The following is a 25,955-nucleotide window of genomic DNA, read 5'->3' on the forward strand; positions in this document are numbered from 1 at the left end:
TGGGTAGGTTACCTCTTAATTTTAACTGTGATTTTTAAGAAAAAATGATAAATGTCTTTATTATTCCTCAAAATACGTTGCTTTTTATTTTATAGAAAAATGCATGTTCCAAGCCCGCTTCCCAGTTTTCCAGTGTTTATAAAGCTGCCTCATTTGGCTGCAGACTGATTGAAATCAGACAATTTGAGAAGGATTTTAAGCTGTATAAATATCAAAAGTTCTGGTGTGCAATTACACGCTCTGTTATTTTGTTAACTAAGTAAAACTCTGGAATTATCAGCCTGTGCTCTGCAATCCAATACGGTGTAAAATATGGTTAATCTTAGCTAGCAGAGTGCCAGTGCTCCACAGAGCGTTTTAGGGTATCTTCTACCTGTGCTGAGTCTTCCTTAGCAAACCTGACGCTGCCAGAGGTGAGAATTAATGGGAATTCAGTTTCAATAAGAAGATACAATGCAGGAAAAACTAATGGGAGTTTAGTGCTGCCTAAAGGTTTCCTCAGGACAACGAAAGGTCCAAATAGCTGAGCTGTTTCTTTAGCACTGCATCAAAGGAATGTCATGGAGGAGCCTCAACATTCTGTATAAGTGAGGCCTGAATTAATAAAGCACCTGCGCTTCACAGCAATGGAAATATTGAAGCGCGTAGAAGGGCGGGAATTTGTGAGGTAGTCTGTGTACGTTTAGAACTGCGAGAAAGGATGGTGATGTTTCAGAAGAAATGTCCGATTCTCTGATGGCAAAAGGCAGCACTGCGTACCTGAACGTGACACACACGCGCGGTTTGACGTGTGAACCTATTTCCTCCTCTTTTAGAGCCTGACATAATGGCAGAGGATAGCTCTGCACGTGTTCCGTAGTGAGTTACGTAAGACAGTGGCTCTGCAGTTGCATAATAACAATCCCCATCTTGTATGCCTAAAGCTGAAACCTATGCTGTAAATGCAAATACAGGAACATCAGTGTTTTGTCTTTCCAAATTGCTTCCCCTCTCAACTGCACAGGACTCTGGTAAGTCTCATCACTATCTATTACTGAGTATCCTAATGCTTTGTACTCCAAATGACACTAAGATGCCTACGGAATACCTTTAAAAGGAAATCTCAAAAGCACAGGTGCTGAATAAAAATTATTTGCTGTAGGAAGGTACCGCCATACACAGTCCACGCTTTCCCCAAACACACAGTTGCGTCAGATGAATTGTCTTATTAACACAGCTAATAATAATCCATCACCTATGACTTAAAAGTATTCTTGCTCTTCCCCTCATTCCAAAAGAATGCATCACAGAGATAGAAAGGGTTTACCTTTCTCCTTTTGGAGCAGAGTTCACTGCTATCATCTTCCATCTTCACTATTTTTGTTTGTCTTTATGCAGATACTCTAATGAATCCCAGTCCTTCCCCTCAGTTAGCAGCGGGGCTCCCAACCACTGCCTTACAGCAAACAGCACCAGGTAGGAGGATCTGCCTTAAGCAGCTGCAGTTGTCTCTCTCGCCAACATCTGAGTCAGCAAGTTTTATTACAATCTGCTCAAATTATATAAAATACCATTTTTTCTGGGGAAAAAAAAAGTTTATTCTGTTTACCACAAGTTCTGAGCAATCCTCGGGTGCAGAAGCTTTTACTTTATAATTTGACAGCTGCTTAGTCTGAAGTTATTTTGTAATACTTAATAAATCAAAACAATGCAATGGATTCAATTGCGTTGAAACCGTTCTCTTTCTGCAGGTTTGTTTATATAAAAAAACCCCCAAAACAGTACCTGAAAGTTAGATTGACCTATGAAAAAGCTACAAAAGATCATGTATCTTGCTTGACATATGTGAAGATGATAAAACAAAGATTTAAGTCTTAACTAGAATATAGCCTTGCTTCACTGAATAAGTTAATTGCCTTCTAATTTAAAAAGATCTCTTCATCATCAATATCTGACCTAATTGAGTTATTTAATATTTCATTTTAAATCTAACTCAGCTGTAATATTTTTAATAAAATTTGAGTGATAATAAGGCCGCTTTGCTGAGAAATATCTTTTGCAAACACACATCTTTGAGCAAAGACCAGTAACTTCAAGGGCATTATAGGAAGCGCAAACCTATTCCTGTGCTGAATGATAAAGTGGTGCAACTAAATCATCTTGTTAACTGAATTCTACTAATCTCCTTGCAAAAAAAGCAAGAATTCCTAGTTTTCCAGTGTGTTTTTCTAACTATCCTCTCCTGTTCTGCATTTTTTAGAAAAATAAGTGTCTAATAAATACAATGTATGTTATGTCTTCACTCTGCTAGGAGTGGTGAAGTCTAACTTTCAGGGAGGATTTGTAAGCTATGCACTCCTCTCATTAAAAAAAACCCCAAATTTGACATATTCCAAACACGTGGAGGTTCCTTTTTTTTTCTCTGAATTCTGATATGAAATACTTTCGCCTGTGAGTAAGAAATTGCATATTTTACATCTGCTTAACCATTTTTTTTGAGATGTGGGGATTACTGACTAGCTGTTATCATGGGTAACACCCTCACAGCAGTTAAAACCCTTCCTTTAAATAACAAGGCACATCATAATGATTTTCAGAGCAGCATACGTTAATCCTTTTCATTCCTCATGCAGTTTCCCAGTATCTCTGGCTCTGTGCACAACTGTCTCATCATTTAGAAATAGCTTCTCTTCAACAAAAAAAATTTGAATTGTTCCACAAAATGTCATGTTGAACTAAAAAAAAACAACCTAAACTGATTTAAAAAAAATGAATAGACAGTCTAATATAAAAGAATGGTCCAAATTAGGAGGCACTTTACTAGCACATGCTGGTTTGCATGGTATTTATTTTGTTGGCATGTTCAGTATGACATATCAATATGCTGCTGAGAGCCTAAATATCAAAAGCTATGTGAAAATTTGTTTATCTTTGTGTCTCCAAGGTTTGGGGCTTATATACAGGAACATTTTTTTCCTGAAGTGATGGGAGACCCCTAATTATATCCGCAGCTTTCTCTGCTATCATAATAGTTGGGGCATTCAAATTCCCAGTGACAACACTGGGCATTATTGAAGCATCTACTACTCTCAGGTTTTCAACGCCAATTACTTTGGTTTGGGGATCAACTACAGCAGTGCTGTCTGAAAGCTGACCCATTTTACAGGTGCAGGAAGGATGATAAGCGCTATCAGCCTTCTGCCTTATGAAAGCATCTATTTCTTTGTCAGACTGAATGTGGTTTCCCGGTTGAATTTCAGGCCCACGAAAGTTTTCAAAAGCTTTCTGAGCAAAGATCTCTCTGGTCAGCTTGACACACTGTCGGAATTCCCAAATATCTCTTTCTGTATGGAGAGAAAATAAGAGAACTGTAAATACACCCTTAATTTAGTAATGCATAAAGAAAGCTTAACAGAAGAATATAGCATGGAAGGAAAAAAGGCTAAAGGGAAAGTCTCTCACTTATTGCTGAAAGCCATAACATAAAGTAGGATATTTTTCAAAGTTGCAGATATTTACATTCACTGTGAACAAAGCTGTCACTTCTGTTGCACAGTCCCCAAAGGGAACAGGTGAGTGATGAAGAATTGCTCTTCATTTCTCTGTACCCACTGTCTAGCCAAGAACACTAATCTCAGCACAAAGAAGAAAATGAGATCCATTTCTTCACAGCCAGTGGAGGGGACAAAATGAACAGCATGATGCAGCAAACTCTAAGAACTCTAATTGCTTTCCCGCTAGGGAATTTGTTTTGGTTTACACAGTGCTTTGCACAGTGGCCTCTTTCGATACTAACTGACTTTTATAAATCAGAAAGAAATAACAATTCACCAACCAGCACTTCTGAACTGGTGCTGAGTAGATACGAAATCTGTTACTGGAAACAGAAGGAAATAAGTTGACGTTAAAGCGAGGAGAGGCTGCATTTACCTGATGACAGGTAGTTGGGCTCAATGATAGGGTGGTCAGTTGGGTCTGTACTCTTCAGCTTTAGCCAGCCCACGCTCGTGCTCCTCATGGGTCCCACGTGGACCTGCAACATCCACGCTATACCCATGACACAATCCCACCAAACCTATTTCCAAATTCAGTATGATTTCTTTTTTTGCAATCCAGACAGTCTTCACAAATTAAACAAATGTAAACGTTAAAGGGAGATAACGGAAAATGCTATTGAATATTTTTCCATTTTATATAAATCTGTTGTAAATATGATATACTATAAGGGGAAGGAAATGTACTTGTCTTATCAACTCACAGCTGTTCTTTTAATTTAAAATACACCCATTCTAATTTAGCAGTAGCAGAGCATTCTAACACAATCAGCAATTGGGCCAAATTACTATCATCACCGAAGAAAAGAGATTAGCAAGAAGAAGCGTATATATTCAGTGACAATTCCCAGCACTAGCACAGACTTTCAGATCAAGATCAGAGCCTAAGAGAGTGCTTGGATTTGTACCAATGAATAAACGAGTGGCCTTAGACATTCTCGCTTAAACCTATCTAAACCACAGTGGAATAACAAACACCTGGATTTAGTTTTGTACAGCATCTAGTACCGCGTATCCTCATCCATAGTGCTATGGCACTTCAGTAGTGCAAATGATTCAACAACAGTTGAATACTTGCCTACCTACCCAGAGATAAAAAGTAACATAATTTTGGTAGCAATATCAAATAAGAAGCTTGTGTTTTTTTCCCACCGTAGGAGGTTAAACCAATTCTTTTTGTGTTACAATGAACAAAATATTTTGCAGTATATAGCTGAATTATCAATGTTTGTAATAAAGTGTAATCTTCCTTACTGATTGTTACAGGATGTTACTGGAATATGTTCCTCAACAACTCACCTGGTAAGCTTCCATCGTGGAAGCAACCCGACCATGATCAATAACCTGAGAAGGAAGAAAGTGGAACTGAATGTCAGGGTGAGGAACCCCTGGTTCACTCCGGATAAAACCACCAGATTCCAAGTGGGCAGTGGCTCCCTCACCTACAGAGTGTGAATAAGAGAGAAAATGCCATTAAAAGACCACAGAAAAGCAAGAAATCCTTTTATTCTTAACTGCCGGTTTCACCACTATGAATAATTCATATATAGAGTGGAAATAGCAAGCAATGCAAATCCATTATCAACAGCTTGTAATTTAAGCAATATTTATCACTCTCATCTGCTTTTTAATCACTAGATAACCAGAAATATGTGCAACTTTGGAAATCCCACTTCTTTGAGAGTAGGATGCTATAGTTATCTGTGTAACCAGCAGTAATATGCAGTATAGTTATCCCATCAGTCACATCTAATAGGCAGAGCCATCCACAGTACCACCCTGAAGGGGAAAGGTGAAGGACCTGCAATGCCCCTTACGTTATGTTCTTTTCACGTCCATTTAAGCCCATGAGTTAGCTCTCAATATTTACTTGCATGGTATGAAGCCACGTAAGTTGTCAAATGCTGACACAATAAATCAGCAAGTGATGAAGACCTCAATTGTGGCCAAACTGTTTTACTGATTTCAAGGAAAAATGAATGAGTCATTTTAATGAAAGTCGCTTCTGATCCACATGAAAGCCTAAAGGGTTCTGATCAGAGAAACAAACTCTGATCAGAGAAACAAACTAATTCTTTTGGAGCCATTATACAGAACACTTAATTCAGTTCAACAAAGTGTTTTATTCACATGATACTGATTTCAAATAATTCTTTTCTTCGTTTTTTTACAGCAGGCTTTCTCAATACCACCAAGATTTTTAATTGTAGGATTCTTCTTGAAATAAGAGAGATCTAAAAATGTTAAAACCCAGTGTATAAAAGCCTCCCTTGTTGCGTAAGATATAATAATTGTTTTAAAAGATTCTGATTTAGGGAAAAATAAGGAAATAGTTCAAGCCCATTTGCAAGCTTCAGCTATTTCCTAGGACATGAAAAAAATTATATGTGAAGACTTCCAGGCTTTGAAATTTGTGGATAAAGGGCTGTAATAGTTCTAAAGCAGTCAATGGTAGAATGGTTGCATACTTTTTTTCATACCTGTAAACTGCCAAAGCCATTCTAGACCAATTCTGACCATGTTAACTGGCTTTTGTGCATTATATAGAGTAATAGGTTTGGTGCACTTTTGCTGGACATATACTTCTAGATGATCTTGAAGGTTCTGTCCCACTCCTGGGGTGGGGCGAGGGAATAGAAAAGGGGAGGAGGGAGAAGAAAGGAAAGAAAAAAAAGTTATTTTACACAGAACAATTATACACATTTGCAATTAGAGATCAGGATAAATGGGAGCTCAGCTAACCTCATACAAAGGCAGCGCTGACTAAGACTGAGACCATGAGTCATAGCAACCTTTTGCTCGTGTCAGAATAAGGTTTTACATAAACATAGCATAACTAGGATGAAAATAGAAAGTTAAATGACAGAGATATCACTTGTTCTAAAATCACCAGATATGAGTTCTAAACACAGTACTAGCTTTTCTAGTTTATAGGAAAAGTTCATGTTATTCCTTCTATCTTTGAATACATATGACGGTGGGCGTTTATACGACCCACTGTGGATCAAAACTCATTCTAAATTCTAAATGACAGGTAGGCAGCTTTAAAAGTACTCAGTGGCATTTTTCAGAAAGACATTTTTCACTATCAAATGTACTGAAAAAAAGCGTAGGAGTTTATAGCTCAGTTCCTTCCGCTAATTTGTAACACTTACGTTCAGTTCACGCAGCCTGACAAGCAAACAACTGAGTTTAATGGATTCATTTCACTTAATGGTCTTTGGATTGCATCCATAGGGAGAGGTAAGGTTAAAAAAACATAAAAATTACCAGGAAGATGGCAAACGAGAGGGATCCCTAGTTTTTTCAGATCATCTGCATTGCCAATCCCAGATAACATAAGCAGCTGTGGAGAATTTATGGCGCCTCCGCTTAAAATAACTTCTCTAGTGGCAAAAGCCTAAAAGAAAAGGAGCACAAAAGTCCTAACATTATTAAGCCTGATCTGAATGCAAGCAAAGTGTCAAGAGCTTCTGATGCAGATCATCCAGATTACGCCATTCTGATCCAGATTAGACATCTTTCCGTCACATTTTTCTCATTCTAAATGCACTCCTACCTTGCCAGAAGTTTCTGCAGAGAGAAATGACCAAGCTGTCCCTTTGATAATTTCTGTATTTATTGCCACGTTTATGATCTGTTCCACCTCTCTGGCACACAAACATTCCGCTCAGCCAGCACCGTGGCTGCCAATGAACGCCTGCGCTATTTGCCAGGAGAAAAAGTACCGATGGGACTCGGGTCAGTCAGCTAAGTGTCTTTCAGTGATGGTTTATAAATAAAAACTGAAACTCCTGAGGAAGATTTTGGATTCAGACACGGTGCCAGCTCAGAAATGCTCAAGAGCTTTTTTCTTGTCTCAGCCAGGACCAATGTTTAGTTTCTTCTTCGAAGTCCTCAGGAGCCCCTCAAACACTAAAGCACCACTGAGAAAACTCTGACTGCAGGCAGATATATCATATTTAGCTGATAAATGTTCCATCAGACTCTGCGAGTCTGAGCCCTGAGCTGGTCCTGGTATGGGCTGCTAAACTATTCCTCTGGCTTTTACTCCGTTTTCTGTGCTGGATAGTTCTCTTTCTAGAACCTTCTCTAGAAGTGTGTTTGGCACATCTTCTCATGAAATCAAGGACATTTTCTGCAACTTCTCTTTTACATTATTAATGATAATAACTATAACAATCCACTTAAAGACAACAGATTTTTTTCTGTGCATTAGAAAATGAAAGAAGAGCTTATTTATATTGCATTTTAACTTGTAGCAGGTGTTCAGTCACAGAATACTTGCTGTCCGTCGTCTCTTGTAAGCCTTACTGGACTCAAGCCATCATAATTTCTACTCTCTAGGATACTACCGTTAGATTTTAATTGTTTTATAATTGTTTGTGGCTGTATCTTAAGTTATTAAAATACAAATCCCTTTTAGGCGATATCCTAGTTACATACTCCATAATCAGCTGTAATATTAAAGAGTTAAGGAAAATGAGAATGTTTTGGGTCTTCTAGAAGTCAGTGGATTGAAAGCTACATAAAATGAATTGTTCATCCATAGAGTTAAGTTGTAGTGGCAATTCAAGCTTCCTTCCACATGTTCAGTGAGCTGAGACTGAAAAATATTCCTTCCACAAACAACCATAAGGCACATTTAATCATTATGGTTCATCTTTACCATCCTAAAACTCAAGGGCAAAGTAGAAGTGAATGACTCATTGTTTATCCCTTGAGCCGTTCAGATTACAGCATCTCACTTTTACCGATTTTCCTACGTCAGAACTGCATTTTCAGAAGTTTATCAGAAACATCAGCATTTGAGCACAGTAGTCAATATGCTGAGACAGTGCACGATTGCACCATAAGTTCTAGCCAGAACCTTACACAACATTCTTGAGTAACGCCAAGCTATGGCTTGTCCCCCCAGTACCGAGAGATGAAAATATAATGGAGATATTAATCTCTAAATCAATACAGCTGAAATATGACCTACTGTAAAATAACTGACAAGGAATTATGTACTGGAAGAGGAAACATAGCGTCTGAAAAGCAAACATTTTGCATAGCAATGTGCCAGTTTTAATAGAAGTTTGTTTTAAAAAAAAAAAAAGCCTTAATTTTGCTTTGACTCATACCTTCCATACTGGAAAATAAAAAGCTCTTACCTTTTTCCTCTGCCCATTTTTCACATACTCAACACCAATGGATTTTGTTCCGTGAAACAATATTTTAGTAACAAGTGTCTTCTCTGCAACTGACAAATTTGGGCGTGACATGGCTGGGTGAAGGTAAGCACTAGCTGTGCTCCATCTTTGACCTACAATGTATATTTACATCAAACATCAAAATAGTCATGCTCAGTATTCTTCAAGATTTTGGCCAATAAGCATCAGGATGTTTACAATGGAAGAGCCCTCACAAAGTTTACAGAGCTCAAAGCAAATGTGATTTGATATAATAAATAAAGATTTTGTTTTAACATAACAAATCCCACAATGACATTCTGAAAACCTACTTTCCCTCCCAAATTTAACCATCAATCAAGACTTGCATGCCAATGCCATTTCCAATGAAATACACCCTAGACTGATAGCAAGCTGCTGCGAAATGGACAGGTTGTAAATAGAAAGTGCCACAGCTGTTCGGTAAGCTACACAACCAAATGGCATTCGGTGCGGATTATATGTCTATATTCCAAAATGTTTTCAGAAGTACCACTGGTGGCTCAAAAATACAAATTACTTAAGGACTCCTTTATGATTTACCTTGGTGTATAGTCATGTCCATCCAGCCAAATCCTTCTTGCTGATAGCCATTCATGTCCTCTGTGAAGGGATACCCAGCTTGCTGGGCTGCCTCCAGGAACGCGTGATGAAGTGGATGGTTTGTTTTGCCTCTCGACACATACAGGGGTCCATTTCCACCTCTGTACTGATCTGGCCCCAGTTCATGTGTCTGTGCCTTCTTAAAATAGGGCAAGCAATGTTCGTAATCCCATCCTACAGCCCCTTCCCTGCTCCATCGATTATAATCTTCTGCGTGCCCACGAATGTATACCATAGCATTGAGAGAAGAGGAGCCGCCCCACACTCTTCCACGGGGCCAGTACATAATTCGGTTATCCATATGCTTTTGTGGTGTTGTGTGGTAATACCAGTTGTATTTCTCATCACAGAGGTTGTAAGTTAAGGCAGCGGGCATATGGATCTTCCACATCAGTCTTTTACTACCTAGAAGGGTATCTTTGGGACCTGCTTCCAAAAGGAGTACGGTACTGAGAGGGTCTTCAGTCAACCTGTTGGCTAATACACACCCTGCTGATCCAGCTCCAACGATGACATAATTATAAGAGTTTTCCTTTTCAGAACTGAGTTGAGATGTTGTATGTGAAATTTGGAATTGCCGTTTGTTGATGCTGAATATGTTCTTTGCTGTGTGTGCTTTAAACAGAGTTCCTGGTATTTTGTGCATCCGATTCACAAGACCGCAACATTTAACTCCTTTCATTAAGTATGACATCTTTCTTTACTGATAGTATCACTCTTGCAGTATTTCTAACAAAAGTCCAGTGTTTATCCTTGAAAAACAAACAAAAAGCCTAATTAAGATGTAAGCGTTAGTACATTGTCAGTTGTTTTCAGGTAAAACTGCTACACTTTATCCATTCTTACTACCTAAAAGCTTAACAACGATGCCAATAAAATAATAAATATTTAAGCTGAAACTTTCTGTCTTATTTTAATGTAGTCAAGTGGCACACGTAATTTTGTATTATGTTTGTTGAGATCTAATTTTCAAAAGCAAATTATGTTGTTGAAGTTGATGTTCTTACGTTCAAGTTTCATAGTCAGCTCTGTATTTTTGTAAAATGACCAGATTTTTTCACTAAAAGAAAACACGTCTTAACGAATCACTGAAATAATCAGCTGTTTGTTACAAAAAGCTGGGACAGAACTGTGCTCATTTATTCGGGTGAACTCTACAATGTACAGTTTGTGAAATCACACATAAGCCCTTAAGGCTCAACTCTATATCAAAATTAGGTTCCCGATGAACATTAAAAGTCTTCCACATACAATTACATTTATTTACAAATTGATGCACCATCTCATATGCAATAATTTTGAGTTTTTTCTCTTGGGGAAATGATAGGAAGAAGGACACAACTCTTACTCTTCTAAGGAAAATTTATAGTAGGCTGTAGAAACCTTCAAACTTCTGGAAAATGAACAACCAACTATAGAGAAGTCCACACAGCTGATTCTCACATTGCTAATCCAAAATTGATCCCAGCTGAAGGAGGGGTTCTCTTTTACAGGTGGACACTATTAAAGGATTCTTTCTTGAAAGAGAAGGTTTGGCGATTTCTTGTGATGCAGAAGAGGAGAACGCAAAGGTAGAGAGATTTTTGCTTTCTTTGTTTGTAAGGAAGAGGGCTACAACTCTGAAGCACTAATGTTTAACTTGCATAACCGATGTGTTACAGGTCTTTATTGTTTTAGGAGCAGCTGATCAGCTTGGTAGAATATGGGCCTGGGCCTTGATAATCTGGGAAAGAGACTTTGCCTCTATAATGCCAGTAGTTTTATTGGTGGAGGTTTACCATCATTAAGTAATCAACTTTCCTCCTAAGAAAGTAAAACCTCAGATTTTGCTCCTACAGATGGACAACATTTATTATTTACGTAGGTAGAGCTCACAGAGTCTGGAACATGGCACAGCTTATTTTGGAATGGGATGCATAATGTCATCAAATATTATTGTGCCTCCTAACCAAAATGCTGGCTGTTAAGTCTAGTTGTTGACTGCGAAGAGGGTGGATTCTGCAGAATCCCTGGAATGGCGTTCAGTCCGGGACTGACTTTCTCTGGTGGTGCTGGAGGCTGTAGTTCCACAGCTCGCTCCAGCATAAGCAGTGGCTACTGTGCTCCCAAAAATACCATCTCAAGAGATGATCCAAAGGCAGCACCAATGTTACAGAACGAGGCAGGTGTGTCTTACATCATTGTAACACATTTCTGAATGCAGTATCAGGCTTGTATGAGAAATAAACTGATGTAACCCACCAGTACCCCCCACTGCAACTCTACAGCAATTGATTTGGGGTCACATGTGAAAACAGACTTCTTTAAAGGATGGTGAAGAATGTTACTCCATTTTATTTACTATTTTAAAAAGGAAGGGGGACACAAAAAGGAAAGTGATTGAGATTTGTAAGAAACTGTGGGTCACCTAAGGATTAAATTGGCCTATCCTCTCTCCAAGAAAGCCAGGGAAAAGTGCTAGGATCCAACCCAGAGGCCTTACTCCTAGATTTAAAGGGCTGAAAGTCTACAAAATAGAGGTGGGTAGGTAACCTGTGTGCAGGGGGATGTATTGAAAAATGGACAATAACAAAACAGTTTTATAGTCAGATGAGGTGGCTAATGTAAAAAAAAACCTCAACACCTTATAGGGCTTTGGATATCATCGCTGTTAACCAGAGCTGTCCCGTTCTTTGTTAAAACTGGAAATAAGATTGGTCAAAAATACATACCAAGACAACTGGGGTCTTTTATGGACTAGAAGGCTGAATTGCCAGCCAAGACACCTAAACCTAATGTTCCTTTTAAGTAATTGAAGTAGTATTATGTTTTGAATCTATCCCACCATGCGTTTGTCAGATGTGCAGTTAGATGTTTTTTCTTGGTAGGCTTTTTGTTGTTGGGTGTTGTTTGGTTTGATGATTTCAGTTTTTTTTAGTTTGGTTGGGTTGTTGGTTTTTTTTTTTCCAGTTTCTGTTTACATCCAATGGAATAGAACTGGTGGAGCCACATTTGAAGAATTTTTATGTTGCAAAGAGTGAGTTGGGAGTGAAGTCAGTTAACAGTGTTCTGGGCATTGTATTCCAGTGACTTTGAGAATCATTGTGTAGATGATTCACAAAATACTGTGCCTTTCAGTTCTGAAGTGCAGAGGTCAAAAATCAAGCCATTCTGATTTAGGTTAAACCCAACATACATAGCTGGATTGAAAAACTAGCTTCCATGCACGATTCTTTTTGTCATGTGGATCCGTACCCCCTCTCATCCACACATGGTCCTCCTCCGTGAGCACTATCCTAACCCAGTTCCTCTAAGGGGACGCTGAAACAAAGAGGAGATGGTCACTGTGGCTGAGGCTTTGTTCCCTGTGCTGCTTTCCCAGAGCCAAACCAATGATTTCCTCTCTGGGAAATGTAAAATATGCCCCCTCTCCCAGAGATGTCCAACACCACGGACAATACGTGGTGCAGCAGAACAATGGGACTATGCTGGATGCTTCAGAATGAGCTGCCAAATCCTGCCTGGCCTGGCTGCCGCAGATGCAGGGAGAACTGGGATCACAGCAGCTCTTGCCCCCCGCCAGCCCCCCTGCAGACTGCGTGCATGGTTTAAATTCATCTGCTGGGTGGGAGAGTTCTTAGGATTCCATTTCCCTTCAGCCGCGCTCGTCAAAAAGTTGTTTCGCTTATAAAAAACCATGCAAAGTTTCATTTTCATTGTTGAAACTGTTCTACTCACCTCGCCACGTCCTCCTTGATGGACAAACTCATCTGCCGGCTCGGGGATAAAGTCACCAGCCCGCAGCCGGCTGGGGGGACGCCGGCTGGAGTGCTGGAAATTCTACAGGAACGCACTCTTTGGCCTCCGAGAAAGATGTCAGGGCGGCTGCGTGTGGTTTCGAAACCAGCCCGAGCGAAGTCCGCTGCCTCTCCCGCCCCCACAGGATCCCCGGGAGAAAAGTAGTTGCTCTTACAAAAAGTGCATGTGTGTTTTTCCACAATCACCTCTGTTTGCAGTGATACAAGAAATAGTAACTATGACAAAAAGTGGAATACCTTGATTTAAGCTAAAGTAGAGCAAACTTTCACCTAAGTAACTGTGTCTTTGGAAAGTTAGAATGTCCTTCTGATAATATATTGGGTTTTGTGGGTTTATTTTTTTTAATATAGCATGTTTTTTCCAAACAGCCTTTTTCCAGACACTGTTAAGTCTTGTGTTGTGTGATTTGTGCTGAACGGGTGTCTTTTTCTACAATTGCCTTTGTCTGCAGCGATACACGCGGTAGTTACTATTACAAAAACTGGAATATTTTGATTTAAGCTAAAGTAAAGTTTAATCTAAGTAACTGTATTTATTTGAAAGTTAGACAGAATGTCCCTCTGACATGTTTTTTTTTATACAGCATGTTTTATATGTTTTTCCAGACACTTAAGTCTTGTGTTCAGCATGGTCTGTGCTGAACAGAAGTCTTATTCTATAATCATCTCTGTTTGCAGTGATACAAGAAATAGTTACTATTACAAAAAGTGGAATATTTTTCATTTAAGCTAAAGTGGACTTAAATTTCATCTAAGTAATTGTGTTCTTTGAAAGTAAGACAGAATGGCCCTCTGACAGCATGTTTTCTTTCAAACAGTGCTTTCTAGACACTGTTCATTCTTTGGAGATGAGATGTCTTGTGTTCAGTGTGATCTGTGCTGAACAGACACGCCTTTTCCTCTAATTCCCTCTGTTTGCAGTCTTTCCCCCTCCCAAGTGTGAGGTCAGGCAGAGGTGGAGCCAGCTCCAAATTAGCAAGAGATTTCACTGTTGTGAAGTTCATAATAACACTAAAATGAGTCCTTGGAAAGTAATAGAATATGCATAAGATTTCTGGGAAAATTTATCCACATACATGTAAGTGGGAAATCCATTCTGTCCCAGCTCTTGTCCCGCTGCACACAATGGATGGAGATTGCGCCTTTGTGTTGCCCAGGCCTGATAAAGGCTGCTCGCTTTCTAAAACTCCAAAAATGAATCTTAAGAGTTTATTTGCGAGCATTTTCTGGTACCACCCAGGCCCCTTTGCACCCAGCCAGACCCTGAAGGCAGCCACCCCCCAAGAGTTTATTTTTTCCCCTTTTAAAGCAATCGCATTTGACAGCGTTGCCCCTTTGGCTGCAAAACTATTTTCCAACCGGAGAATTGGGGGCTGTGAGGTGGCTTGAGTTGACAGGAGGGCAGCAGGAAGCCCCATGTCATGAGAAGGCAACTAACTTGTTACCTCAGCAGCGACGTCTGGTCCTTGTTAGTCAACATCACTGATAACTGTGATTATCAACAATAATTCACCCACCAGGTAGCCAAAAGATCGACAAACACTGCAGGGCCTTTGTAACTGATATACAGCTTTTCTCTTGGCTTTGTCCAAGTATCTTCAGCGTATCCCACCCTAGCACACATTCATTGTAGGCTAAACTGCAGTAAAAAGTGGTGGTGGCGAGAAGATGCCATAGAATTCCTTAAGAAATGGCCAAAGATAGAATTGTGTGAAGAGTCAGTGCCGCTGCTCTTCTGGGCTGCTGGAAAATGAAACCGAGATTCTTGTTTTTCCAATCAGAACGCTTGTGGTAGAATAATGATGATATAAAGGCTTATTAAGATAACTGTTGTGAGAACTTACACTTTCTCCAGACATTTTGTAATGCAACAGTCTCTGATACAGTATCTGAGCATTGCTTGTAAATGCTGATTATTTCCTCAAGTCTTTCCTTATTGCTCCCCTTAGAATGTATTGGATAATTAATATCATCTGAGATAATTGCTTGTTAATGGTTTTGCTCTTAGTTAGATAAGCAGACAATAATGGATGGTCTGAGTGGTTGGTTATTCATACTTGGGCACCACACCGAATTTCTGAATATTTATTCATTAATGGAAAAGCGATTACTCTCCCGTAGAACTGAGTGAATGTGTAGTTGATGTGAATGATTTTTAATATTCATACCGATTAAGAATGCTTGAAACAAAGATGATAGGTGTTTGCAGTTTGAATATTCATTTAAATTCTCAGCCTAAATGTAATGAAATACAGCAAAAGGTGTATTGAAATGGGTGCTATGTACACACATAGACATTACACAAAAGGAGGAAAAGTACTTCAATTCTGAGAAGTGTTCCACAGTATAATCTTTGTGTGAATGCTGAGTAGATCTGAATCTTGTCATACTTAAGGCTTTAAAGTAGAAACATAGGTAGTTCTGTACAGGTTAATTTAGATGATGATGCCATATATTAATCCATAAACATGGGACTCAGAAATTTTCTTGGGTTTTTTCTGACACTGTGCACTCAGTCTAATTACTGCTTGGCCTCTATGACATGAAGAAAAGTACCTTTAGCGTACTAAACAAATTCCTGGCAGATTTGAGCGTGCAGATGTGTCATTAATACTAAATACTGTTTCTAAATCTGTTGGAGGTTTAATGGGTTATATATATTTACTGCATACATTTTCAAGCAAACAGTGCCTGAATTCAAACAACTGCAAGGGGTCCCTGTAGAAACCAATGCTTCTGACTCACCCCTTCGAAGGCCGAACACTCTGTTAGGTCACAAGGTGCCACCTGCAGGGTGTATGGTGCCCATCGCAAGCACAGTTACAGCAGAAATCCATTTCACTGCGTACACAGCTATTAACGATTTTAAATGGAAATATTTTCAACCCTCAGGGAGTTTGTGGAATCCAACGCTAACTCTTAACAGAGACAGAAATGAGTTTTACAACAAGCAGTCTTGGGCTTGAATATTTAATGCTGTTTTATGAGCATCAAAAGTATGAAGTACTTCTTGAAAAAAATGTGTAGGCAAAGGTAATTTTCTGTTAAATAATAAATAGAAAGCAGAGTTCTCCAAGTTCTCCTTCTGTATAAGCACAGCAGGAGATGCGTGCTTCCGCTGAACTCAAATTGGCAGACTTGGGCAGCAAACACTGAGGAGAAGGTTTATTTCTATTCATATGGATAAAATAAGCAAAATACCAACAATAACTGTAGTTTGGTTCTCCATTTCACTTTTTCCATGATGTTTGCTTATACAACAATTTCATCTCCAGGAAACATTAGAATAAGAATCAGAACAAGGCATTAAACCTGCAGCCTGCACTCTTCAGCTACTGCTGCTGTGTACACGTATCTGGAATGAAACTTAATATCTGTCATGTTAATGTTTTATACCTCAAATTCCAACACTGCAATTATAATATCCGTAACCTCTATTAATACAAATGTACTAAATTTGGAGTTTACTGTGATAACTGTACACAAAATCAATGCTTACAATTCAAAATATGAAGTATAGCAATGCTGAAGACTTTTGTGCCGCTTTTGGAAAAATCTCAGTTGAAGTTCGTTTTAATAAAATACAAAAATATCTATCAGCAGAAAGTCAATACATCTGCACTGGAAAACAGGGGCATTTGGGGAAAGGAATTCTCAATTAATCGTGTTCCACTGTAAACAGATCTACTACCATACAAACGCAGCTCGCTCTCGTAACATTCTGACACCAAACCGCTGCCATTCTCGCTGGTATATCCATAGCTCCTGAGTTGTGTCAAGACAGGCTAAGACCGCACCTCCTTTCCATGCAATTAAGCGGGGATCCATATCCTAAATTCAAAACACAGATTGTACACAATCACTGCTGTGAATCTGCATAGTTCTCAAAATTGGTATCCTAATTTTTCCAAAAGTTTTCACCACTTAGAATCTTGGAGGTGACAGGAGGAGAAAAGAAGTTTTGGGGAATTAGTCAGGGAAAAATAGTGAGATAAAAATACAAAAAGAATATTTAAGGTGTTTAGAGAAGTCACTTTTTTTTTTTATTTTAATTTAATCTAAGCATGTCATGGAAATCCTGCCTCCAGAAACAGAGGCTCTGAAAAATACTCAAGTTTTGATATTTTGCCCAACTAATGCCACCTTTCTGTTACCTTAATAGTAATAAAAAACCCTAAGACAATTTCTTGCTGAGCAGACAAGTTAACTCCAGGGGCAGTGCTAACTGCTTCTTCAAGAATATGGCCTTTAGCTACTAAATGCTTCAGTGATCAGTAACACTCTTGCTAAATCTCCAACTTCCTGCTTATAACTGGAGAGTGTTACCTCAGATATGCAACTACTCTGTGGTTTTGAAAGAATATACATTTCTTTTTCAATCTTTTGAAGATTTCAACCAATCGTAGTTTATTAACAATTTAGCTGTCAGATAACGGTATACCTTAGGTCTTGTGATGACTTCAACATTTTCAACAACTCTTCTAAAAGAAGGTGGCATCTTGTTGAGAATTCGGTGCTGAAGAAACTCTTGAGCTTTATGAAACATAAGTCCTCCTCCCACTACTAAGATGGAGCTGTACATCTTCTTTTTTGTATCATCAGATGCTGGAATGAAGGGATACACAGAAATATATCTGGTTTTTTAAGTTAATACAGTCTGTATTATAAAAAATTTAATGCAAGTCAAACCAGATAGAAAGCACTAAGATTTGATTTTAAAATTCTTCTGTTCCTTGGACACTCAAAATGCTTTGCTCCAGAAACCTCAACAAAGATGCAAGTAGAAGGAACAACGTAGTTGTTCTAGAGATGATGAAAAGTCCAGGACGTATATGGTACTTTGCTAAAATGTAACAGTTGCCATAAATTCACACTGACTACATGCATATTTTATAGAACTGTACAACTATAATTCTTACCACAGCAGTCGATACTATGAAGAATGGCTTTGTCAAGGCCTAAGGCTTTGCCTTCAAACTGAGAAATAGCTGTTTTTCTGGACATGTGCGCAGTTAAAGGTTCCTCTGAATCATTTCCAGATATCATACAATCGCTCTGGGAAGATCCCAGTTCCACTTCTTGCGGGTAGATCCTCTCTGAAATGTCTGAGGCTTGGCCTCTCAAGTCTCCCTCAAACGCACCAGGCTTTGACATTGATTTTCTATCAGCTGTAGCTTTTGCAGACTTAAAAATGAGAAAACAAGTTGAACTATGAAAAATGCAAAAAGATTTTCAGCAGATTACAGTACATACAAAGACTTAATACCACTGTACTTCTCGCCACTGTTTTGCACAGAAAGGCTAAGCATTGTATTATTTCATTTTAATCCTCACTTTCAAAGGGTTCCATTTTGCATTCCATCAGATATATCAGTGCCATAATATGAAGCCCTCTTAAGACCCTGAACATAAAGAATTCTAAATTAAGGACTTGTCTAGACATCTGTAACTCCTTATCCTAAAATGCTTTTGGCCCAGGTAAGAAACTTTGCTTTCTGAGACAAACTAATGAGTCTTGATTTTATTTCCCAATTAAATAATACTTAATGAAAAATAAAATGGGTGCTCACACACCTGCTCCTGCTTACTTTGTGTAGCCAGCAGATAATGCTCATCATGAGGATCCTCAGGGTCACCTTGTGACCTGTGTTGCAAAGTTGTCATTTTTTGTCCAACGATTCCAAAGGTCGCTGGATAAAACAGAGCCATTGGAGCCTGCAGAGTGAGAGATTTGGCACAGTTTTACTATGTAGTCAGGGGTTTTGGGTATTCGCTACACAGATTCTGGCATTGTATGATAAGTATTATAAGAAAATTCAATGGCAAAGTAAAAAATGTGCAAAATTAGCATTTATTCCTTGTCCTCTAAGGATAAATATCTTATTTAGTTAAAGCTGCAAGCATTCTGGCTAAAGCTACTTGGGAAGCCTCGTGCATCCACTAGTGCTGCATAGGGCCCACTCATAGATAAAGGAAATAATTTTAAAACTATCAACAAGCATACACTAAAAACAACCCATAAATCATGTGGGCTTAGTAGTACTGGGCCAATACAAAGGGAGGCCCTGAGTCTGAACACTGAATATAATCTCTGTAATTTAAAAATTCACCTGCAATTTTTCATCTCCTAATCGGAACTGGTATAATAAAGCTGGAGAATCCGGATGACGAATCTGGAACTCATGGTCTTGCAATCCAGAAATATCCTAAGGTCAAAAAGAATGTAAAAAACCTTGTGTCTCTTCTCTCTCTCAAGCTCCATCATCTATTTACACTGCAGGAAACAACAAAAAGTAACAAAACTCTTCAAGACTTTGAATTGAATTATAATCTTTGTCAGCCTGATCCAGTGGTATGTCCCTGCCCACAGCAGAGCGGCTGGAATTAGATGATATTTAAGGTCCCTTCCAACCCAAACTAATCTATGATTCTATGATTTCATTTACCTGTTCTTGAACTCTATTGTTTAAAGTCTTTTCCTTGTAGCACAATCTGCCAAAACAGCTTTCTGCGTGTCTATGCCTCTAAAATTAGGGTCTGTGCAGAAAGAAGAGACCTGCTGGCAGATCTTATGCAGCTGAAAACCAGCAAATATGCAGCTACTGTCAGCTTCTGTCAGTAATAAGAACAAAGAAACTACTTTTCTAAGAGTTGTTTCTTTCACCTAGAAGAAAAACAAAATGAGTCTAAAGCCACTCCAGCTTCTGCTAGTATTCTGAGTAAAATATTACATTTTATCCCATTTACAAACAATTTTAGACTCACAAAAGGGTTCCCTAAAGTAGTATTCTGTAAAGGAAAAAGTACATTCTCCAAGTAATTATTCTATTTTCAATTCTCACCTGGTCCAGATGACAAAATGTCTCCTTCAAGTGCTGAAGCAATAGGCAATCCAATTTATTAGTTAACTGACAGTCTCTATATGGGAATCCTGCTCGTTGCATAAGCCAATAAAAACACCTTGACACGTCAGATCCTCCATATGCAAGGCATAGCCTAAAACACAGAGAAGATTATTTCATTAATTTACTGAAATACTGGCCTTTTACAGTAGCATACACAGGAACACAAGGAACATTTTAGACTTCCTGTGATCAGAACCACATAGTTTGCAGAGCATGGTATCAGTTCAGGCTGTTTTACTTCTTCTAAAGATGTCAGAATTCTCTAAGGTTCATACCATGACATGATGACCCTGTCATGCAGCTTACAATAAAAAACCCCTTTTATTTCTAAAAGACTTTCTGGTTTTTTTCAACTCAAGTCTAAGTAAACGCAACTAAGTACATGCTTATAATAACTAGATATTAAAAGATACCTGGTGTTGCGATGAGAAACGCCATCTTCTACACAGCAAACACTTGTCTTCTGATCTCCCACATCCACTATACATGCACTGCTCAAACCACTTCCAAAAGTAGCACAGACAGATTCCTGGTGTACAATAATTCCTAGCGATATGAAAAAAAAAAATATATCCAATTTATGCCAAGCACCAGAGCCACACTGCTGACATTAAAAAGAAATCTTAAGGTCTTTTAAAATCTCCTAACAGCCTGACTCTGCACTGAAAGTTTTTGTAACTGGTATTGCAGGGTCTTGGTTACCAGATGCACGTAAATAAATTTTCCTAATTTTTTTCTAGTTTTAATCAAGCATTGTTACCATTAGCATTTTAGATACATTCTTTCAAAAGTAAAAAACAAGGTTCAACTTTTTTTTCTTTCTGCTTTTCTTTCAATCCACTTCTAAGACTGTAAAAGAGTACCTTTGTACTTGTATCATAAGTCCACGCTTAAACCTGAGAACTACTGGAGGCTTCAGTCTATCTTTCAAAGCAGTGAAGGAAAAGAATAGCTCAACTGAGCTGTGCTTTGTAAACATAAACTAAGTAGATTTACTGTTTAAAAGGCAAACAATTTAAAACAGAATAAGAGAACTTAGTTATGCTGTAAAATTAGTTCTGCTCTTCACCCAATTATTACTTAGGAAAAGGTAATCTGAATAATTTAACAATACTTTCTGATTCTCGCTTTCATGTATTTGATGAACGTGAAGCTTTGTATGTTTTTCACAGCATTTCTCCTGTTCCTCTGAAACCAGCAAAAATGTGCCTTACAGGTAAAAAAGAATATGTGTACATTATCAATCATTAAGTGCTAGCTGATGTATGGTTTTACCTGAGAAGCCCATCTTCATCAGGATCATATTTACCAGTTCTTTTACATGTTGTTTATTATAGATGTCAGGAATTAGTAAAATGCATCTGTAGTACTGGAGATAAGAACAGAATAAGATAACAACATTAAAGCCAGCTCTAAAAATAAGTTTCCCTTTACATTAATGAATACTTGATACTAAGTAAGAAAGTGTAATACACAAGTTATTTAAAAAAAGCAAAATTATGGAAAGGGGGAAGGGTTTTAATAATTTCAAAAAATTAGTTCAGCTAAGTGCCAAGTTAACTAAAACATTTAAAAGTACTCGGCGAGAAAAAATTATGCAAGTATTTAGGTACCCCTTCTGCAGCTGCATCCTTTAGTCCACAAAAAAATCCCAGACCAAGACTGAAATGTCTATAGCGGAATTTCTTAACCTCCTTGGTAGAAGTCCTATTACCAATTATTATCTTAAAGACATACACAAAATTCCAAACAAAGCGTTAGGAACCCTGTTCACTAGCAGAAAGAATGTATTTAAGAAAACTGCTAGTAGGAGGCTAACGGTAACAGCAGGTTCGTTCTGTTTTACAGTAACATTTACAGAAGTGGATACAGCCCACGTCAATCTCTTCACAGCTCACCTTTAAGTCTTTCAGTGGTATTTCTAAGTATTTTTGTATTGCGTGTGACCATATAACTTCAAGGTCTGCTAATACTGCAGTGAGGGAGCCACCAGGTCCTGTGTGAAGATTCAGCTGCCCTCTTCTGATAGGCCAGTGTATATTGTAACAGTCTAGCGGACTGACGTACAGTGCCTGAAAATAAGAGACAATGTTCAATGCATTGCTTTTTCAAAAAACATTAACAAATTACTACCAAAAATATGTCAGAAGGAGATACAAGACATATAGCAGCACTCAGATCAATTTGACTGCAATACAGCGGATTTCTTTTTAACAGGGCTTGCTTATAAACCATTAAAATAAAAAGACATTAAATACATTGTTTAAATTGTTCGAATTTGCATATCTGTGGACAAATATGAACACAACAGTATATTTTTCCATTATCTCCAATTAGTAACTAAAATAATTTAAAGACTTGTTGAAGCTCATGAATACAAAATTACTCAGCAGAGATTCCACGTACTGGTCTTTTATGAGTTTCTTGCCATTTCTCTGAATTATACCACATGGGCAAAGTTCTCACCTAGTCCCTGCAGAAACACTGATTTATAGCAGCAAAGGATCCAGGTTACTCGTTAGGCAAATAGGCGAAACTGTCTGGTCTTGCTGAATGATAATAAATATTCAGTTAGTGCATAGTAAAGCTCTCATGGATTGCTCGACTACATTTATGTGTCTGTCAATACATACTAATGTATAACAAAGTGCTACTGATTGCAGAGCTGCATTAAAACATACTACTAAGCCTCATTTCAGTGGGAAAATGAATCTTACCTCCTCTCCTACCAAAAACTCAGGATGATTCGATGTGTTTGTCCACTTGGCCCCAGAGCTATGATCTAAAATCGCTGGCCTCATCTGCCTGTTGTATGACCTGGCCTGAAATGCATTCAAAGCAAATGCTATTAATAAATATTTTACCAAACACTTTTTACGCATGAAACCTCCCACGCCAGTCCTCAAAGAACCAGTTTAAATCTTCATTTTTCTCAGATCTTGAGAGTTAGGGCACATAATAGCCCCATCCACATTTGCTGTAAAAAGGATATCTATTCTTGTCGTCTAATAGACAGCATCGCACCAAATGACTATGTGAACAAACAATTTAATAATATCTTAAATGAGTTACCTGATCGGGTGACACTGGTATACGCCTCGCACCATTTGACATCTTTTTGGACCATATTGCTTGGTCCACCATTTTAAGGCCATTTTGTCTCTGTTCAGTACTTTCAGGTTTCTAAACAAAACCCACAAAAATGCAACGTTAATACTTACTTTACAACTTTCTCTGTATACTGCAAATACAGAACTACTGTTAAACAATGAAATAATTACTGTAGCTCATAAACTGTAGAAAGGGCAGAGGTTTGCACAATGTAAAATTAATATAGACTTTTTTTTACATTAGGGTTCCAACACCTACTTGTCTAAGTCAACTTGAATCTTTTAACTGACTGTATTCATTATGATCACCACATATATTTTTTTAAGCAGATTAAACTAAAATTACCGGCTACGTTAGCCAAGTTACAAGTCAACTTGAAACCAATGCCTTCACAAATGGCGCAGTCCAATTCTAGCTCTAGAGCCATCATTCTTTAAGCAGAAATACTGGGTGTGATCTCAAGGAGTGGAGAAATCAATGAATACAAACGTTTCATTTGATACAATACATGGAATTTTTCAAAGTGGAATATTTTGACGTAAGCTAAAGTACAGTTAAGTTTCATCTAAGCAGTCTTGGCTTTTGAAAGCTAGACAGAATGTCCCTCTGATAGCATGCTTGCCTTAAAATGGTGTTTTTCATGTTAATGTATTGTGTGAGGAAAGATTTGTGCTAAACAGATGTCTTTTCTTCTGTAATCACCTCTTTCTGGAATCCTTACTAATCTGAAAGGCAATATCAATTAAGAGAGCTGGGGCCAGCTCCAAATTAGCAAGAGTTTTGAGTGTTGTAAAGTTTTATAACTTTAAAACTACACCTTAAAAAGTGGTAGAATATGCATAAGATTTCGGGGAAAATTTACATACGTACAGGTAAGTGGGAAATCCATTCTGTAACCAGCGTTTGTCTCACTGCACATTTATGGTTTATGCAGATCGTTGCCCAGGCTGATAAATGCTGCTCGCTTTCTACAACTCCAAAACGAGTCGTAGAGTTTTATTTGCCAGCATTTTCGGTATCATATTAATGTTCACTGCGATCAAATCAAACAACGCCCTGACACAGACTGATATGAACGTACTGACATCATAAGGTGGCATCTATCACACACTGAGAAAGTAAAAAGTTTGCTTAGAAGTATTCCCCTCTGGAAAACCATAATCTGGAAAACCTGCCCAGTGCATGGGGTTTGGAATTAGACGATCGATCAAGATCCCTTCCAACCCAAACTACTGTACGATTCTGTGATGTATGAGGGGATGACAGCTACAGCCGCCGCAGAGGGAGGCGGGGAACGAAGCTTACGCTGAGCCCGTCGCGCAGGAGCCAGCTGTCCCTGTAGGCCGCCTGTCCCTGCTGCTTGTGCCGCCGCGCGATGACGTGCGGGATGCCCACGGGCAGCGTGTCGGTGGCCCTGCCGAGCCGCAGGGTGCTCGACCCGGGGTGGATCACCACGATGAAGTTGCTCTGGATTTGCTGCAAGCACCACAAGGCGCGTGAGCGGGCGGCAGGGGGGCCCGCCCGGGCCTTTCAAAGAGCCCGGCCCGCCCCGCTCGGCTCAGGCGCGGCCTCACCTCCTGCAGGGACTCGGGCACGGCGGCGGGGACGATCGGCCGCTTCACGCCGCGCTGCTCGCGCTCCCGGTCCCGCTCCTTGTCCTTCCCGTTCTCCCCCTCCCCCTTCTCCGCCTGGGTCATGGCTCACCGCCGGGCCCCACCGCACCGGAAGCGGAAGGGGCCACTGTGGGCCACGCCCACCGGAAGGGGCAGCACCGCCCCTCTGGTGAGTCACGTGGCGCGCAGCCGGTGCGAACACGTGGAGGAACGGTTGGGAGGTGCTGGCGGGAGGGTGAGCTCGCCTGGACGCTTGCGTTGCCGAGAGGCACTGCTGGATGCTGGCGTTGCTGTTGGAACTCTCTGTTCGCGCTTTGCAGAAGGTAATTTAGTGTGGAGTCCTGGCAGCTTATCTTTTATCAAATAGATCATAGAATCACTGGGTTGGAGAGGAGCTCTTAGATCATCGAGTCCAGCCATTCCTGTCTGCCACTAAACTGCCCTTGAGTAAAATGCAGCCCTCTCCGAACAAAACCCAGCAACAATAAGGAACTCGTACTGATAGGACGAGGGGGAACGGGTATAAACTGGAGAGGGGGAGATTTAGACTAGTCATAAGGAGGAATTTCTTCACCATGAGGGTGGTGAGGTTCCCAGGTTGCCCTGGGAAGTCGTGGCTGCCCCATCCCTGGAGGTGTTCAAGGCCAGGTTGGATGGGCCTTGGGCAGCCTGGTTGAGTGGGATGTTCCTGCCCATCGCAGGGAGGCTGGAAGTGGATGATCTTTAAGGTCCCTTCCAACCCAAACTATTCTATGATTCTAAGGAACTCCCATCCTGGAATGGGGTAAATTAAAAGGTAGTTACTGTTTGTAAGAAAATAATTCTTCTTGTTAGCACCTAATTTTAGGCTTCGCAATATTTGTAGAGCAAACGGGCTCACACCTTTGAGTAAGTTTATAATGGAGAAGGAAGCTGTTTCAAGAGGTGCTTATAAACCAGGCATGTTATAAAACCCATTAGAGCCCTTAAGGAAGTAGTTTGTAAATGTCAGGGATCGTAAACCAAAGTAATTTTGCTTTAAGTTTGACTCAAGGAACCTTCTTTATCAAATACAGATATGTATTCTTCCTTATGTGAACAGCAAAGGGCGTACTGCACTTCAGACGGACTTTTTGTTTCTTCTATAAACACTGAGAAAGCCTCATGACAAGCCAAATATAATTTACTTATTACTTTACAA

The 25,955-nt window shown here is 39.3% G+C and overlaps 2 protein-coding genes across 2 annotated transcripts; both read right to left on the reverse strand.

The window, feature by feature from the left end:
• Positions 1-826: 826 nt before the first annotated feature.
• Positions 827-13,224, reverse strand: CHDH (choline dehydrogenase). The gene is made up of 8 exons (XM_009569372.2): positions 13,067-13,224; positions 9,290-10,101; positions 8,690-8,841; positions 6,804-6,933; positions 6,014-6,148; positions 4,833-4,975; positions 3,910-4,012; positions 827-3,323 (listed from the first exon to the last, which is right to left on the reverse strand). The coding sequence occupies exons 2-8, from the start codon at positions 10,041-10,043 to the stop codon at positions 2,905-2,907; spliced, it is 1,836 nt and encodes a 611-aa protein (XP_009567667.2). The 5' UTR covers positions 10,044-10,101; positions 13,067-13,224; the 3' UTR covers positions 827-2,904.
• A 2,073-nt stretch (positions 13,225-15,297) lies between these two features.
• ACTR8 (actin related protein 8) lies at positions 15,298-24,899 on the reverse strand. The gene is made up of 13 exons (XM_054077011.1): positions 24,737-24,899; positions 24,468-24,638; positions 23,124-23,234; positions 22,769-22,873; positions 21,950-22,123; positions 21,327-21,420; positions 20,465-20,597; positions 19,989-20,142; positions 19,257-19,352; positions 18,721-18,861; positions 18,066-18,330; positions 17,588-17,751; positions 15,298-16,977 (listed from the first exon to the last, which is right to left on the reverse strand). The coding sequence occupies exons 1-13, from the start codon at positions 24,857-24,859 to the stop codon at positions 16,834-16,836; spliced, it is 1,875 nt and encodes a 624-aa protein (XP_053932986.1). The 5' UTR covers positions 24,860-24,899; the 3' UTR covers positions 15,298-16,833.
• Between the last annotated feature and the right edge of the window lie 1,056 nt (positions 24,900-25,955).

Source organism: Cuculus canorus, chromosome 11 (genome assembly GCF_017976375.1).
Source record: "Cuculus canorus isolate bCucCan1 chromosome 11, bCucCan1.pri, whole genome shotgun sequence".
Classification (NCBI taxonomy): Eukaryota; Metazoa; Chordata; class Aves; order Cuculiformes; family Cuculidae; genus Cuculus; species Cuculus canorus.

Excerpts from the sequence above, each read along its gene's own strand:
- CHDH (XM_009569372.2), bottom strand. The coding sequence starts at position 10,043 with ATGTCATACTTAATGAAAGGAGTTAAATGTTGCGGTCTTGTGAATCGG. Across the intron at positions 6,149-6,803 it reads TCTCGTTTGCCATCTTCCTG|GAGTGGGACAGAACCTTCAA; the intron begins GTAATTTTTATG and ends GCCCCACCCCAG. Across the intron at positions 4,976-6,013 it reads ATGGCTTTGGCAGTTTACAG|GTGAGGGAGCCACTGCCCAC; the intron begins GTATGAAAAAAA and ends CACACTCTGTAG.
- ACTR8 (XM_054077011.1), bottom strand. The coding sequence starts at position 24,859 with ATGACCCAGGCGGAGAAGGGGGAGGGGGAGAACGGGAAGGACAAGGAG. Across the intron at positions 23,235-24,467 it reads TCCTGCGCGACGGGCTCAGC|AAACCTGAAAGTACTGAACA; the intron begins GTAAGCTTCGTT and ends GGTTTTGTTTAG. Across the intron at positions 18,331-18,720 it reads CACAAAGTAAGCAGGAGCAG|TCTGCAAAAGCTACAGCTGA; the intron begins GTGTGTGAGCAC and ends CTCATTTTTAAG.